This window comes from Adiantum capillus-veneris, chromosome 24, assembly GCF_014529385.1.
Source record: "Adiantum capillus-veneris isolate H3 chromosome 24, ASM1452938v2, whole genome shotgun sequence".
NCBI lineage: Eukaryota > Viridiplantae > Streptophyta > Polypodiopsida > Polypodiales > Pteridaceae > Adiantum > Adiantum capillus-veneris.
Window position 1 is genome coordinate 115,801,394 of NC_140954.1, and position 12,897 is coordinate 115,814,290.

General features: G+C 42.4%; 1 protein-coding gene across 1 annotated transcript; it reads right to left on the reverse strand.

Moving 5' to 3' along the window:
* Nucleotides 1-8,129: 8,129 nt before the first annotated feature.
* LOC147426996 (uncharacterized) lies at nucleotides 8,130-12,598 on the reverse strand. Its single transcript, XM_086498621.1, has one exon. It carries the CDS (start codon nucleotides 12,186-12,188, stop codon nucleotides 8,436-8,438), a length of 3,753 nt encoding a protein of 1,250 aa, XP_086354747.1. The 5' UTR covers nucleotides 12,189-12,598; the 3' UTR covers nucleotides 8,130-8,435.
* Nucleotides 12,599-12,897: the final 299 nt, after the last annotated feature.

Consider the following 12,897-nt stretch of genomic DNA (forward strand, 5'->3'; position numbering starts at 1 on the left):
GTACTTATCGACAAAAATAATATGGTTTTCCATTATCGACTCATATGAAAACAAGTACAAGACTTTGTCCATGCTTAACTTGTTCACATGGGGCTCCATGCACTGGTAGTAAGAGATGACTCTTCCTTCCTCGTGCTTGAAATAACCAATATTTTCATGAATCGCCTCCATTCTCTCCACTCTCTTATCATGAACGTAGTAGGCTCCAGAAAGAGCGAGTTTAGGAGGTATCTCTTGATTCTTCATGACCTTCTTCCTTTTTGCTATGTTGTCTCCATATCGATTGTAATTTTCTAGGTCTTTGACAATGAGATAGTGGTTTTCCTCCTCATCGTGAAGCCTATCACCATCGTCATTTACCATGATTACTGCTAATCCTCTCACTTTCCGTTCTCATTTGTATTGACGTCCTCAAACATCAGCATACAGTAGGGCCCCATGGTCATTGGTTCCCTTAAGAAAAAATGCATTGCATTTTGGCATGTTTAAGGGTTTTTGAGAGGTGCTGCCCCCCATGGTCCCTTGCTGCTGAAAACCTCCAAGTTGTTAGTTAGCCATTCACTGATATGATCCTTTAGAAGAGGTGTTTGTATCATTTTCCTCTTCTATGATTGGTGCTAAGGGATCTATCCTTGCATGGTTTACACTCTCTTCTGTAGACACGAAGCTAACTTGATCTCTGGTGACTCTCTATTCTCTTTGAATACACCATTCGGATCTCAAATTCATCAAATTCTTTACACAAACAACTATCAACCTAAACCTCTTACCTTAGAAGTCTGCTTGCAATTGTTCCTTTGTCCTCGTTTGCTTCTAAGCCGCTTTTCAAACTGGTATAGTACTTTGCAATTTCAACTGATTACCAACTTGCAAGGTCCTTGGTTCTGGCTATTTGTACAAAACTTTGACTCTGCAATTCTTTGTCAAATCAATAATCCTCACTTATTACTGTATATAAAGACAAGATCCTTATATGAGCTCCAAACCCTGATCTAATAAGACAAATGGAATGCTAGGATATGAGCAAAGGCTTCTAGAGCAGTAGATTCTCAATTTGGGCATTAAAACTGGTTTGTAGACATCATACACGTATGATGTCTAATTTCTCAAAAATGTCCTAAACTTGAACCATGCACTCTCCTTGATGTTTTTTGTCCAAATCTGACTCACTTTGAAGTTCTAATCCCTGTAGGTAGGTCAATCTCTCCTATGTAGGTCTTGATCACTGTCGGCTTCTCCAAGAGGTTAACTAGGTCAAAATTGATCCAAATTGGATGAAACTTGGTCCTTAGGCTTGCTTTGAGGTGTTTAACACCCCAGTAAGATCTGTTGGCAGTTTTGGTCACTAAATATGCTCGTGAGACATCATATGCGTACGGTGTCTATCTGATCAAAATGGAGTGAATTTCATTCCAGAGGATCTCCACCACACAAGCAACTCATTGCCACTTGCAGAATGTAATTTCAACACCTATTGTGCTAGATACGGTCAAATCAAGCATTCACTTTGCTCAAATCCGTCTCTTGGTTTGTATTAACCTTAAATTGCTTCAAATTAAATGGGACTTGGTCTATTTAGTCCTTAGATGCTCTTAAACACAATGGTTCACAAAAAGGTGTCTTTTGGGCTTTTCCCGTGTTTAGTGGTTAACAATGAACACCTCCAATTTTTCATATATTACTCGGGGATCTCTCTACTTAGGCAAGCAAAGAGAAACCTTACCTCAAGGACCTCTCTTCTTAGGCAAAAAAAGAGAAACCTTAGCTTTCATACCAACGTCACAAAATCTAGTACTTACTTTAGATTCAACAGAATTCAACTTATGAAAGAAGAGAGGTTTCCTTAAGAGGAGACCAGAGAATTCTTTAGAGGAGACCAGAGGTTTCCTTAAGAGAATTCTTTAGAGGAGACCAGAGGTTGTGTCAAGCTGATTTCTTTGCACATTTACATAGATTTGCTTGGAGCCGGTCCCCCTCCAAAAGGTCTTTGTATTATAATTTTCTCTCAAAGAGAGATTTGGTTGCAACACAACTTGTGCTCTTGCGGAGCTTTACTCAAACCAAGAAGATGGTGATCTCAAGATTCCATGGTATAATCCTCCTTCCCAAGCCCTAAACACACCAGCAGGGAGAATTATGGGATAAGGGATAGATAAGGGTGAAAGAAGTATTTTTTAAGCAAGAGAAATTGTACTTCATGTATTCTTAGTCCATAAGCAAGATCTTAGCATAGATTAGCATAATAGAGTAGTAGAAAATGATGAAGAAGAAGGAGATCTTTCACTTGCTTGGATTTGCATCCATAGCCAAGCTCTTAAGCATAAAGCCCATCTCTAGAGCTCCCATGAGAGAGAGAGAAAGAATCCAATGAGCCCCTCATTTTTGTCTCATGTAAACTTGCTGAAAGTCTTCAAAAGGAATGCCTACAACTTGTCATGAACACTCCAAAGTGCAACTCATGCATACTCACACACTTGTCCATTCTTGCTAAACTTGCAAAACTACCCCCCCCTCCCCCAACACACACACACACACACACACACACAAGGTTCCTTGGCCTAGAGCCATCTTTCTAAATAAGAAAGGGTTGATCTAACCTTAGACTTTAAATTTTCCCTTTCACTTATTAAAAATCATACTCTCTCTCTTTAATATAACTAGCTCATGTACAAGACCTTTGCACAAACCTTTGGAGGCTTTATGAAGCTGACTTGGGCTAGAGCCTACTTGCTAATTTAGGACCTGCTAAATTCAGATGGACTTTGGTAAAAATAAAACTCACCCTTGGGCTTTAGATCTTCACCTCTTTTGCAAAAACTTAGCACAGTGCTTTGGAGGTGCCACCAAGATGATCCCAAAACATGCTATATTTAGACTATTTGTGACAAGTTAAAAATTTACCATAAGGCTTTTCAGACTTCATACTTAAAGTCTAAATATTTATTTAATTACTTAAACTTAGTGCAACTACTTTCTATTTTTAGACTCCTATAATTGCTCTAGGTAATCTCCTTTGTCATGTACCTTTGATCAAGGCTTCTCGAGATATATTCATCCTCCCTTGACATATACTATTATGACTCACGAAACTAAAAAGCAATTACGCTTGCTCTTTTATGAACTTCTCCTTTTAGTCCCAAGCCTTTGACCAAGCTAGTCTATAATGGAATATGGCTATAACATTGACTGTAGCGGAAATTGGAATTATGTTGTGAGCATTTCCTTTAAGAGAATTCTTAAAGAGCTTAAGAAGAGTAATGGATCAAAGGTAGCAAAATGAACATTAAACCTAATTAGCTTGGCATGAAAAATACTTGTCAAAGAGAGAGAGAAAGGATTAGAGAAATTGACAACAGTTGAGGACCAGATTTATGTGGAGCCGGTCCCCCCTCCAAAAGGCTTTTGTATTATAGTTTCCCCCATAAAGAGAGACTTGGTACAATACAAGATTGTGTTCCTTGAGACCTCATTGGTGCAATGAGGATGGTAGACTTCATACACCAAAATTATGTCCTTAATTAGCTTGAAAAACCATTAACATATCCCCGGCTCAATCTCAAGACCTCAAACACCTTCAAAGGTGGAGAGCTAGCAGGGAGTGAGGGAAGGGAAGAGGAAGAAGAAGTATCATACGAGAAAGAAATGGACTCCTCACTTGTATTACTCTTGTAGCTTAGCATAGCATAGTAATGGAGATGAAGAAGATGGCTAGCATAGCATTGAAGCATGGCTCTTGGTTAGATTTGCATTCCATAGCCAAGAGTGTTGGTGTAGGCTCTCAACTTCTCAAGCTTCGAGAAGGAGATAAAATCTTGCACTTTCACCAAGTGAGAATGAGAGAAAATGAGTGTGTGTGAGAGGGAGTATACCCCCCTTGCTTTCTTTGATCGACCACCCCTCCTTGTAGCTCAAGCTTGAAGCTCGTTGGACCCCTCTAAGCCTAGCCAATCACATGCACAATGCATTTCAAGCAACATGGGTAGTCTTTGGACAAGTGTCCTCCTTACCTCTTTGAGAGAGAGGACTTGATAATACCTAGATAATTGTTTAATTAAACTAAATTCTCATTGGACCTCCTCAAGGCCATCCAAAAGGCTTTAGGCACACTATGGGGGCAACCTAGCTAGGGGCGTGTCATGTGTCCTATTTGCCTCTTTGAGCAAGGGGTGTCTCTTGGGTGAGGGAAAGACCATTCAATCCCACCCCCTACTCTTGGGGCTCGCCCCCTCCTTTGTAGGCCATGGTTTGACTTCAAGCACGACAAGCACCTCAAGCTTGGTCCGGGTTCCCACCTCAAGCTCAGCCCTAGCTTGCCTAAGGTCCTAGGTCTAAGGACTTTTAACATTAACCTTTGGATGTCTTTAATGAAGCTAACCCTAGGTCTATTAAGCTCCATTAGCTAGCATTTCTCTTTGCTATACCATCTCCCATTTGGACCCATTGCCTTTGGTCCCGTGCTTAGATAAATCTAAAAGCACATGTCCATATATTAACTCTTGTTCCCGTTTATTCTCCCACATTAAATGATCAGTTTAATATGAGAAAATCATTTAGGTCGGTTAGATATTATATTTTATGACATGGTCCATAAGCACGTAAATCAACTTCACTTGTTCTCTTTTATTTTCCCGAACTTAAATGGCCAAATTAAGATGGAAAATACTTTTAGAAGGTTAGAAATTAATTTTCATGACAAAGAGGAATCTCTTGAGGGAAACAAAGTACACTCTTTGAGGAGTGCTACATTGGGTTATGCACTCTCTTATAGCAGGCTACCATGAAGGTGCAACTCTATGGTTTCTTAGATGCAAATTAGGTTGGGAGTCTATTTGATTAGTGATCTACTAGTGGGTTCATATTGTCACTTGGGAGCATTGATATCACATAGATCAACAAGAAGCAACCGATGATTTCTTTCTCAAGTACAGAGGCCGAGTATAGGGAGTTGTAGTGGGCAACATGTGACGGAGCATCATTGTGATGGAAATACTACTTGGAGAGTTGGGCCCCCTGGTGATCACTTTTCAGAACATGCACCATATCATGTGGCACAAATACAAAAACAAGAAAACAAGCCAAAACCAACACTTCCCTTGCCCATCCATTGCTCAACCACCCAACTGGAGGGATTATATATACTCCAAAAGTTGTATACTTTATGTATACATTAGAAGGTGGTGATGGTTTTTTAGAAATGTCCATAGTGTTAATACAACATGTATGGGTTATATAGGAAACTATGGATAAGTGACTACCCTTGAAATATAGTTGGCCTGACTATGTGCTACATCACCAAAAGAGGACTAAGTGTCCAAAAGATAGCCAAGAAAACAATTGTGGACCACACTACGAAGGAATGCATATGCATAGCCGAAGTGTCCATAAAAGCATGAGTTGGAACCTAACATGCCACCATTTGATGATGAAATATCTCCAACAAAATCAAATCTATGTAGCCATTGGGAAAGCATCCTCTGAAGTGAGTGTTGTATAATTTGGTGCAACTCCTTAGCATAGGGCTTCAAGGAACATAGCTCAAGCACAAAAGCTGGTGCAGCCAACCAACCAATAGACAAGGAGAAGGTAGCTTGTTGCCACAAGCTTGGACTTGGATCTTGAGCACAACAAGGCTATTGGTTGGAGGATCAATGATCGAAATGATGCCAACTAGGAGAGAAGCAAGCAAGAAGAAGGAAAGGGATGTTTTGATAAGTTGAGAAGGGATGGCTTGATAAGCTTTTGGTGCAAGAAAGTTAAAAGTATGGTTGATCATTTCACCAAGATCTTGCTTAGTATTGATAAGGTGATGCATGTGGAGGGCTCTTCATAGACACTCAACTCATGACCACTATCATACCAACTTTTCCCGGTTTCTTAACCCTATTAATGTGTGCAAAGCTTGCACAGCTTTGCTAAAAATTAAGTACACGTCCACTTTAAAAGGGCCAAAAGCCTATAAGTGCTTTGAATTGAGTTCATTGGCACTTTGTCAAGATAAGACAAAACATACATTCGCAACGTTGGCAAAAAGAGTTTCCCTTTGCCTTCTTACTGTGGCATAGGTCATCTAGTGTGTTATTTGACAAACACATTGCGACTTTTGGGACACTAATTAGAAGGTGGCACCACTATCTAACTCCAAGGTGCTCCTACTCTCCCATGTGTAGTACATACCCAAAATTAAACTCGAGATAATTGCGTGTGAGTATCTGTCATTTGTTAGCAGTAGAGCACTAACTCCACATGGTAGCATATAACTATCAATGTTTTGATTTACCTCCTAGAGAGTGAAAAATGCACTCCTCTATGCCATCAGAGAGGTTGAGCTAATGTCTAGCATACTACAAGGCATTGCCATATTCAACTTACATCATTGTTTGCATTATCTGTCATTACAACCACATGCTAGAAGTATCCTCGGCTATAAGACTTTCGATCCTTTGAAAATTGTGTGAGCTATGAGTCAAAGACTGGCGATGCACAAGTATATGTGCAAGCATTGCTAGCCGAACCTTGAATTCACCAACCGTAGACAGCTCCTTCCTATGCATTAGGGCCCCATATCACCCATTCGGCATGTGGCATGTCATAACCAAAAAAAGATCACATAAGGTAGAATTTTAAAAGCACTTGATGGTACTCAAGGAATATGTGAAGTTATTCTCATGCAAGGATATTTTGACAATCAAGCATACATGTTGTCCCCATAATAGTGTATTCTTTTTGTCTAGTTGTAACATTATGGTTTGATTTACTAGGATTTTAATGCTTTACTTTTTAGTTTTTTGGGCTAGAGGTGGTAAGCCGGCAAGGGAAAAAGAGCTTCTAACTCGCATGGGAGAATGGAATCTACAGCAGGATGATTGAGCACCATAGATCTCAGGCATAGTAAACTTGGGAAAAATGTAAATCTAGGCACCCGGAGATCACTTCGTCCCCTTTGCCCCTCCCCCCTCCCCTCCCCTCCCCTCCCCTCAATCATCATAGATCTCGGGCATACCTGAGATTACTTCGCCTCCCTTCCACCTTGAAGAGTTGATTCTACTGTCCCACATACTAGAAGATACGACATTGGCCGTGCACACCATTTGAGGAATGACAGTGTCTTCCTCGACTTTTGACGGCAATGGAGTCGACGCCGCCATACAGGGAGATTTTTCAGCTCAGATTGGGCAGTTTTGACAATTGGAGTCGTCTGGAGAGGGCAAAATAAGATGTGTATAAATGAATCTTTATGGGCAATCTGATGAAAGGTCTAGAGGATGGGACAAAGAGATGATCCTGATGCAGGAACTCTCAAAGTATGGAAATCTACTGGCTCAGACTACTTCAAACTTTGACTGGCTCTTTTGAATGGGGACATTGTCTGCTACATAGAGAGCCATGAGCAAACCATCCACCTAAGATCCAGAAAACAAGGCACACACATTGAGGCTTATGCTGTGTAGGAGCATTTTGCTTTCCTGCCACATTGGAGAGCTATGAGGGAATTTTTCATGTGAAAATGGAATCAAATGACTGGTGATGGGCCCTCATTGGCTGCAGGTTAAAAATGAAGGTCAGGTTTGGCGTTGTATCAAGCATGTAGTTTGGCTACCATTTGGGAGAGCTGGAATGCTCCTCCTATCATAGAATATAAGTAGGAGGCCGGCATTGGAGCGAATTGACTGTATTCAGCATGATCAAAAAAAGGCCTAACAAGGTTAGGGAGGGAATTGTTTGACATTGGAAACTAGAACAGCATGTGCTTACTCAGACCGCATGCCCATGAAGAAAACTTCATCAACGCACAAGTGTCCAGAGAGGCTGCGAAAGTTCAATAACCACAAACAATCAAGGATACTAGAATTTTGACACTGGATACTTCTAAAGGCACTTGGGAAAGCATTATCATGTACGCATAACGAGCAAAAGTACAATGATGTATATGGAATTGTTCACATAAAATGCAGTTTTCAAGGATGCAAACATTAAGGAATTCAATCTACATTTTACAAGAAATGATAACATTGCACCAAAAGTGCACGTTACACCCAAAACAGGAAAGCAAGTAATCACCTAAAATATTTCACATGGCCAGACCTTGATAGAGCAAGGTTTGCAATCTTTTTGGAGTTGAGCAAGGCAAAGAACTTCAAATCAAATGATTTCAATAAAAAGTAAAATTTGCATGAACTTTAATTCCATCTGTTCTTGAAGATGAGCTTGAATTCATCGACTTAAGAACAAGGCTCAAGGCTATCACATGACACAAGCAATGATCCTGTCACTCCAATGGATTTCCTTCTGCCATAAAAGGGCCATGCAAGAAGACAGGGAGGATAATGAATTACTGCTCTCAAGTAAAGATGGCTCACAACAATTACCTTAAGGAACCTTTGGTGCAGGCCAAGGGAGAGTGGAAGATGAAGGAAAAGCTTAGTGTTAAGGGGACATTAGTTCTCCAATTTCTTCATGTAGGATTGTATGCCTGCAATAACCAAGGAACTTGCTGCAGATATCAAAAACACAGGCAGGGCAAGCCTAACAAACTTTGCCTTATCATCCAATCTCTTCTGTACTTTCATGTCCCCAACTTTCGGTTCATCATAATTCGGCTCCTCTGCCTCTAACGCTCTAGGAAACAGAGAAACCTTTCTCTCAAGGCTAGACTTCTCCTCCATTAAGCATGACAATTGGTCTTGAAGAGACCCAATGCTCTCTTGCCCTTTGTTGGTACTGTTCTGCATCTCATCCAATGTCTTCTTCACAGACTCTAGCTGCTCTTCTAATGTCCTGCTTCGGGCATTCGCATTTTCACGCATGGCCTCCATGTTTGCTTTCCAGTCTTTTTCTGCTGTTGCCGATGCAGCACGAGCAGCTTGAAGATCATTTTGCAGAGAAATTACCTGAAATTCCAGCTCATTCTGCATGGTTGCCTTGGCTGTGAGCTGGGCTTCTAGCAGAGAGACTCTCTTAGAGGCCTCCTTGAACTCTCCCTCCCGTTTTCCAGCTGCAAGAAGCTCTTTTTCTGCCTTCAAGACTTCTCCTTTTGCATTGGCAAGCTCCGCTTCAACATTTCTGAACTGAGGTTCGAGTTTGCCTTTCTCCTCACTACAAATTTTCAGTTTCATGATCACATCAGTATTTGCCTGAATTGCTTCATCGGATTGGGTTTTCAAGTTCCCAATCTCGTTGTTCTCACACAGCAGGCAATCTAGATTTGCCTTCGTCTGATCTTGCAAGTCAATAGCAGCAGTGTTGGCCTTTGCAAGCTCTTCCGTAACAGCATTTATAGCAGAGTCAAGATCAGCCTGTTTCTTGTTGCTTGTTTCAAGCTGAGATTCCACCATTGAAATCTTTTCAGCAGCCTCAACAAGCTGCTTCTCTAGGCTCTGGATTTTAAGGTCTCTATCCTCCAGTGTGCTTTGAAGATAAAATTTCTCATGCTTCTCTGCATCAAGAGCTGCATTCTGAGCTATGGAGTCCTCCTGGAGATTCTTGACTCTCAGTTCAAGCACACTAGGTACTTTAGACATTGCCTCAATCTGAGACTCCAATGCAATGGTTCTCTTGGCAGAATCCTCAACCTGCCTCTCAAGTGCCAATATTGCTTTTGCTTTCGCCTCTATGCTACTCTGAAGGACTGCATTGTCACTCTCGAAGGCTTCAAATGCTGCTTTTTGCTTGGCCATTTTGGCCTGCAAAGCACTGTGAGAGACTTCCAGCTCTGCAGACAACTTACTAAGGAAAGTAATCTGCTCAGCCTTTTTCTCGTTATCCAACATCAGGAGTTTACCTTGATCCTCATGCATCTCAATAGTACTCAACAACTCAGAATTTGCAGTAGCAAGTTCGGAAACCTCAATCTGGAGCTGCTCCATGTCAGAGTGCTGCTTTGCTAGGACTACACTTGCAACTTCTGCACGCTTACTAGCCTCAACAAGCTCTTCTCTGAGATTGAACAGAAGTAATTCAAGTTGAGTTTTCTCACCTTGCACCAATGTCAAGTCCATTGAAAGTTGCTTGTTATCCTCTGCTACAGCCTCTGCTTCAGTCCTTGCTGACACAGAGTCATGGATCAGCTGATCCCTTGATTTTTCTAGACTAGCAATCTCATTTTTAAGTGAGGATATTGTTCTTTGAGCATTTGATTTCTCTTCTTCAAGAGTTTGTTGAACGGCTTTCTTTGCAGAACTCAATTCAAGCATTCTTACGTCCGACTCCACAAGCTTTGCCACCGCTTTATCCTTCTCAACTAGAGCATTATCCCTTTCCTGTTGTGTACAAGCTACTTGCTCATAAAGCTTGCTGTTGATTTGACACAGCCTCTGCTCCTCATGATGTAGAGAAGCCATCTCTGTCTCATTTGATCTCAGCTGCTCCATATGTGCAACTTTGATGGAGAAATTTTCTCTGAGTAGGGCATCCTTACTGCTTTCCAGTGCAGCAATCTTCTCCTGAGCTGCTGCCACTGACATTTTCTCTACATTCAACTGCTTGAGAAGGTCACTTTGCTCAATTTCAAGATCAGACACAGTACCTGCCAATGTCTTCAACTCAGTGACCAGTCTCTGCCTCTCCTCAGCATGCACCCTTTGATCATCTTGCCTCTCATTGAACAACTTCAACCCATTCTTAGTAAGAGATGAGATATCTCTTTCTAAAGCAACCTTCTCAGAAAGCAGTGTTTCTTTTTCTGAGAGAAGGGCTGCCTTCAAGGCATAACACTGAGAAAGATCTACTTTGAGGTGATCTACTTCTTTCAAACTCTCTTCTTTGACAACCTGAAGTTGAGTAACTTCTTGCTGAAGAACCTGCACAGATTTCTGAACTTCTGACATTGCCTTCCTCTCCTTGACAAGTTGCTCACTTGTAGCTCTGTACTTCTGATTAACCCTTGAAAGCTCTTTGTGAAGGTCTTCCTTCTTCGCCTGAAGCTTTTGGTTATTTTCTGAAAGAGAGCTCACTTCAATAGCCATAGCAGAAATGTTCTCTTGCAGAGAGTTTACTTCACCATGGTGTTTAGCAGAATTCTCTGTTATCTGTTTTCTGAGCACCTCGATAGAAGAATCTCTTACGTGCAGAAGCTCCTCCGTCTCTCTAATTTTCTGTGAACTGTTCTTAAGCTTCTCCATAACATTTGTGATTCCAGCTTGATGCTCCGTTCGCTCTTTTTCATTCTGCATGTTCAGGGTTTTAACCATATACCTGCTTTGTTGAAGATGTTCTTTGGCAGCCAAGAGCTCAGCAGAGAGTTCAGAAAGACCACTGGCAGATTCCTCTTGCCCTGACTTCATAGCTTCAGCATGAACTGCCCTTTCTTCTTCAATCTGCAGGGTCAAGCTGTTTGCTTTGGTGGTGCAGGCATTCAATCTTTCTTCAAGCTGTTGCATTTTCTGCATTGCCTCATTCTCACGAGCTAGACATTGCTGCTTATAGTCTTCCTTATCGACAAGGAGCTTTTCAACATCGTTCCTTACTGTGGAAATGATCTCCTGGGAATCTGCCACTGCCTTCTTCTCCACTTGCAGGAGTTTCTCAAGCTCATTCTCCCTCTTATAAAGGCCTTCCAATTTTTCCTCTGTCTCTGCCTTAGACATCAAGAGAGAGTCTTTTTCAGAGGTGATCAAGGAAACGTTCTCTTTCGCAGCATTGAGTTCGGCTGTGGCAGAGGCTAGGCGCTCTTCAGAGGCAGAGAGAGCTTGCTTCTGGGAAGACAGAGATTCATTAACCTCTTCCTTTATCATCGCTAGCTCCAGGGACAAACCCTCAACCTGTGCACGAGAGGTGCCAAGGCTGGACTGCAGCTCTTCCTGCGATGCTAGCAGAGCTGCATTTTCCTCCTTAAGAGCTGATGCCTCTTCCTGGAGAGAGGAAAGATTGAGCTCAAGCTTTTCATTTTCAGCGCACAGGCTTGATTCAAGCTTTGAAAACTTGTCGCAAGAATCGGCATGGGAATGGCGCAATGATGAGATTTCTTTGATAAGAGCTGCATTGAGCTGCATGAGGTTGGACATTTTGGCCTCTGGGGACAGGTTACCATTGTTGCCGGACGACTTGTTGAGGTTGATTTCAAGGCATGTACGACGTGTGTTGTCGCTCTTACAGCGAATAAGGCGGGGCGAGAGGGGCTGGTCTGCGCCTATTCCCTCGTTTTCCTTCTCTGGGCGGGACACAGGGTTGCGGGTCTTCCTGCGGAAAGGCATGGTGACAAACTAATAGCTGTTTGTTTCAGGAAGGGAATACCTGTGATAAAGCTCGGATGGAGGGCGACGATGGAAGGGAGACGAACCAAACGACAGCTAGGGCTGGATGACCGAGAGCCGAAAGGGAGAGGGGGGGGAGACCGACGCAGTGGCGCCTGGTGGGCAAGGTGGGTGGGTGTGTGTGTGTGTGTGTGTGTGTGTGTGTGTGTGTGTGTGTGTGTGTGTGTGTGTGTGTGTGTGTGAGAGAGAGAGAGAGAGAGAGAGAGAGAGAGAAGAGAGAGCTCACGAGCAATGTAGAAGCTTCAGCGATGGCGATGGAGTCGAGCGCTGGTGCATAGGCCTGTGGGAAGAAAGGAGGAGGGCGTTAATAAGAAGGGGGGAGAAGAAGTGGAGAGGCCATGCCGCCATGATGTGCATTCAAATGCAAACGGAGGGGCGGTAACGGCTCGTTCTTGAATGCGTCCCAACACACGCGTCCTTTTACAAGGCAGTGCTCACACGAATGCCTTGAGTCTTGACCCTCGTTCACGCTTTGTACTCACTGTGTACCCTAGCATGAAGCCTCAAGGTCATGCTTTGTGTAGCCTATAGGGTATTGGCATGTGTTTTCACGCCCGCTTGCAAGCATGGTGTGAGGTAGAAGGTCACCACACATTTGTGTCAACATTCTTATCAAAACTAGGCAAGAACTTGTACTCTATGCAAAATC

Bases quoted from the DNA above. Each gene is read 5' to 3' on its own strand.
- LOC147426996 (XM_086498621.1), bottom strand. From the start codon at position 12,188: ATGCCTTTCCGCAGGAAGACCCGCAACCCTGTGTCCCGCCCAGAGAAG.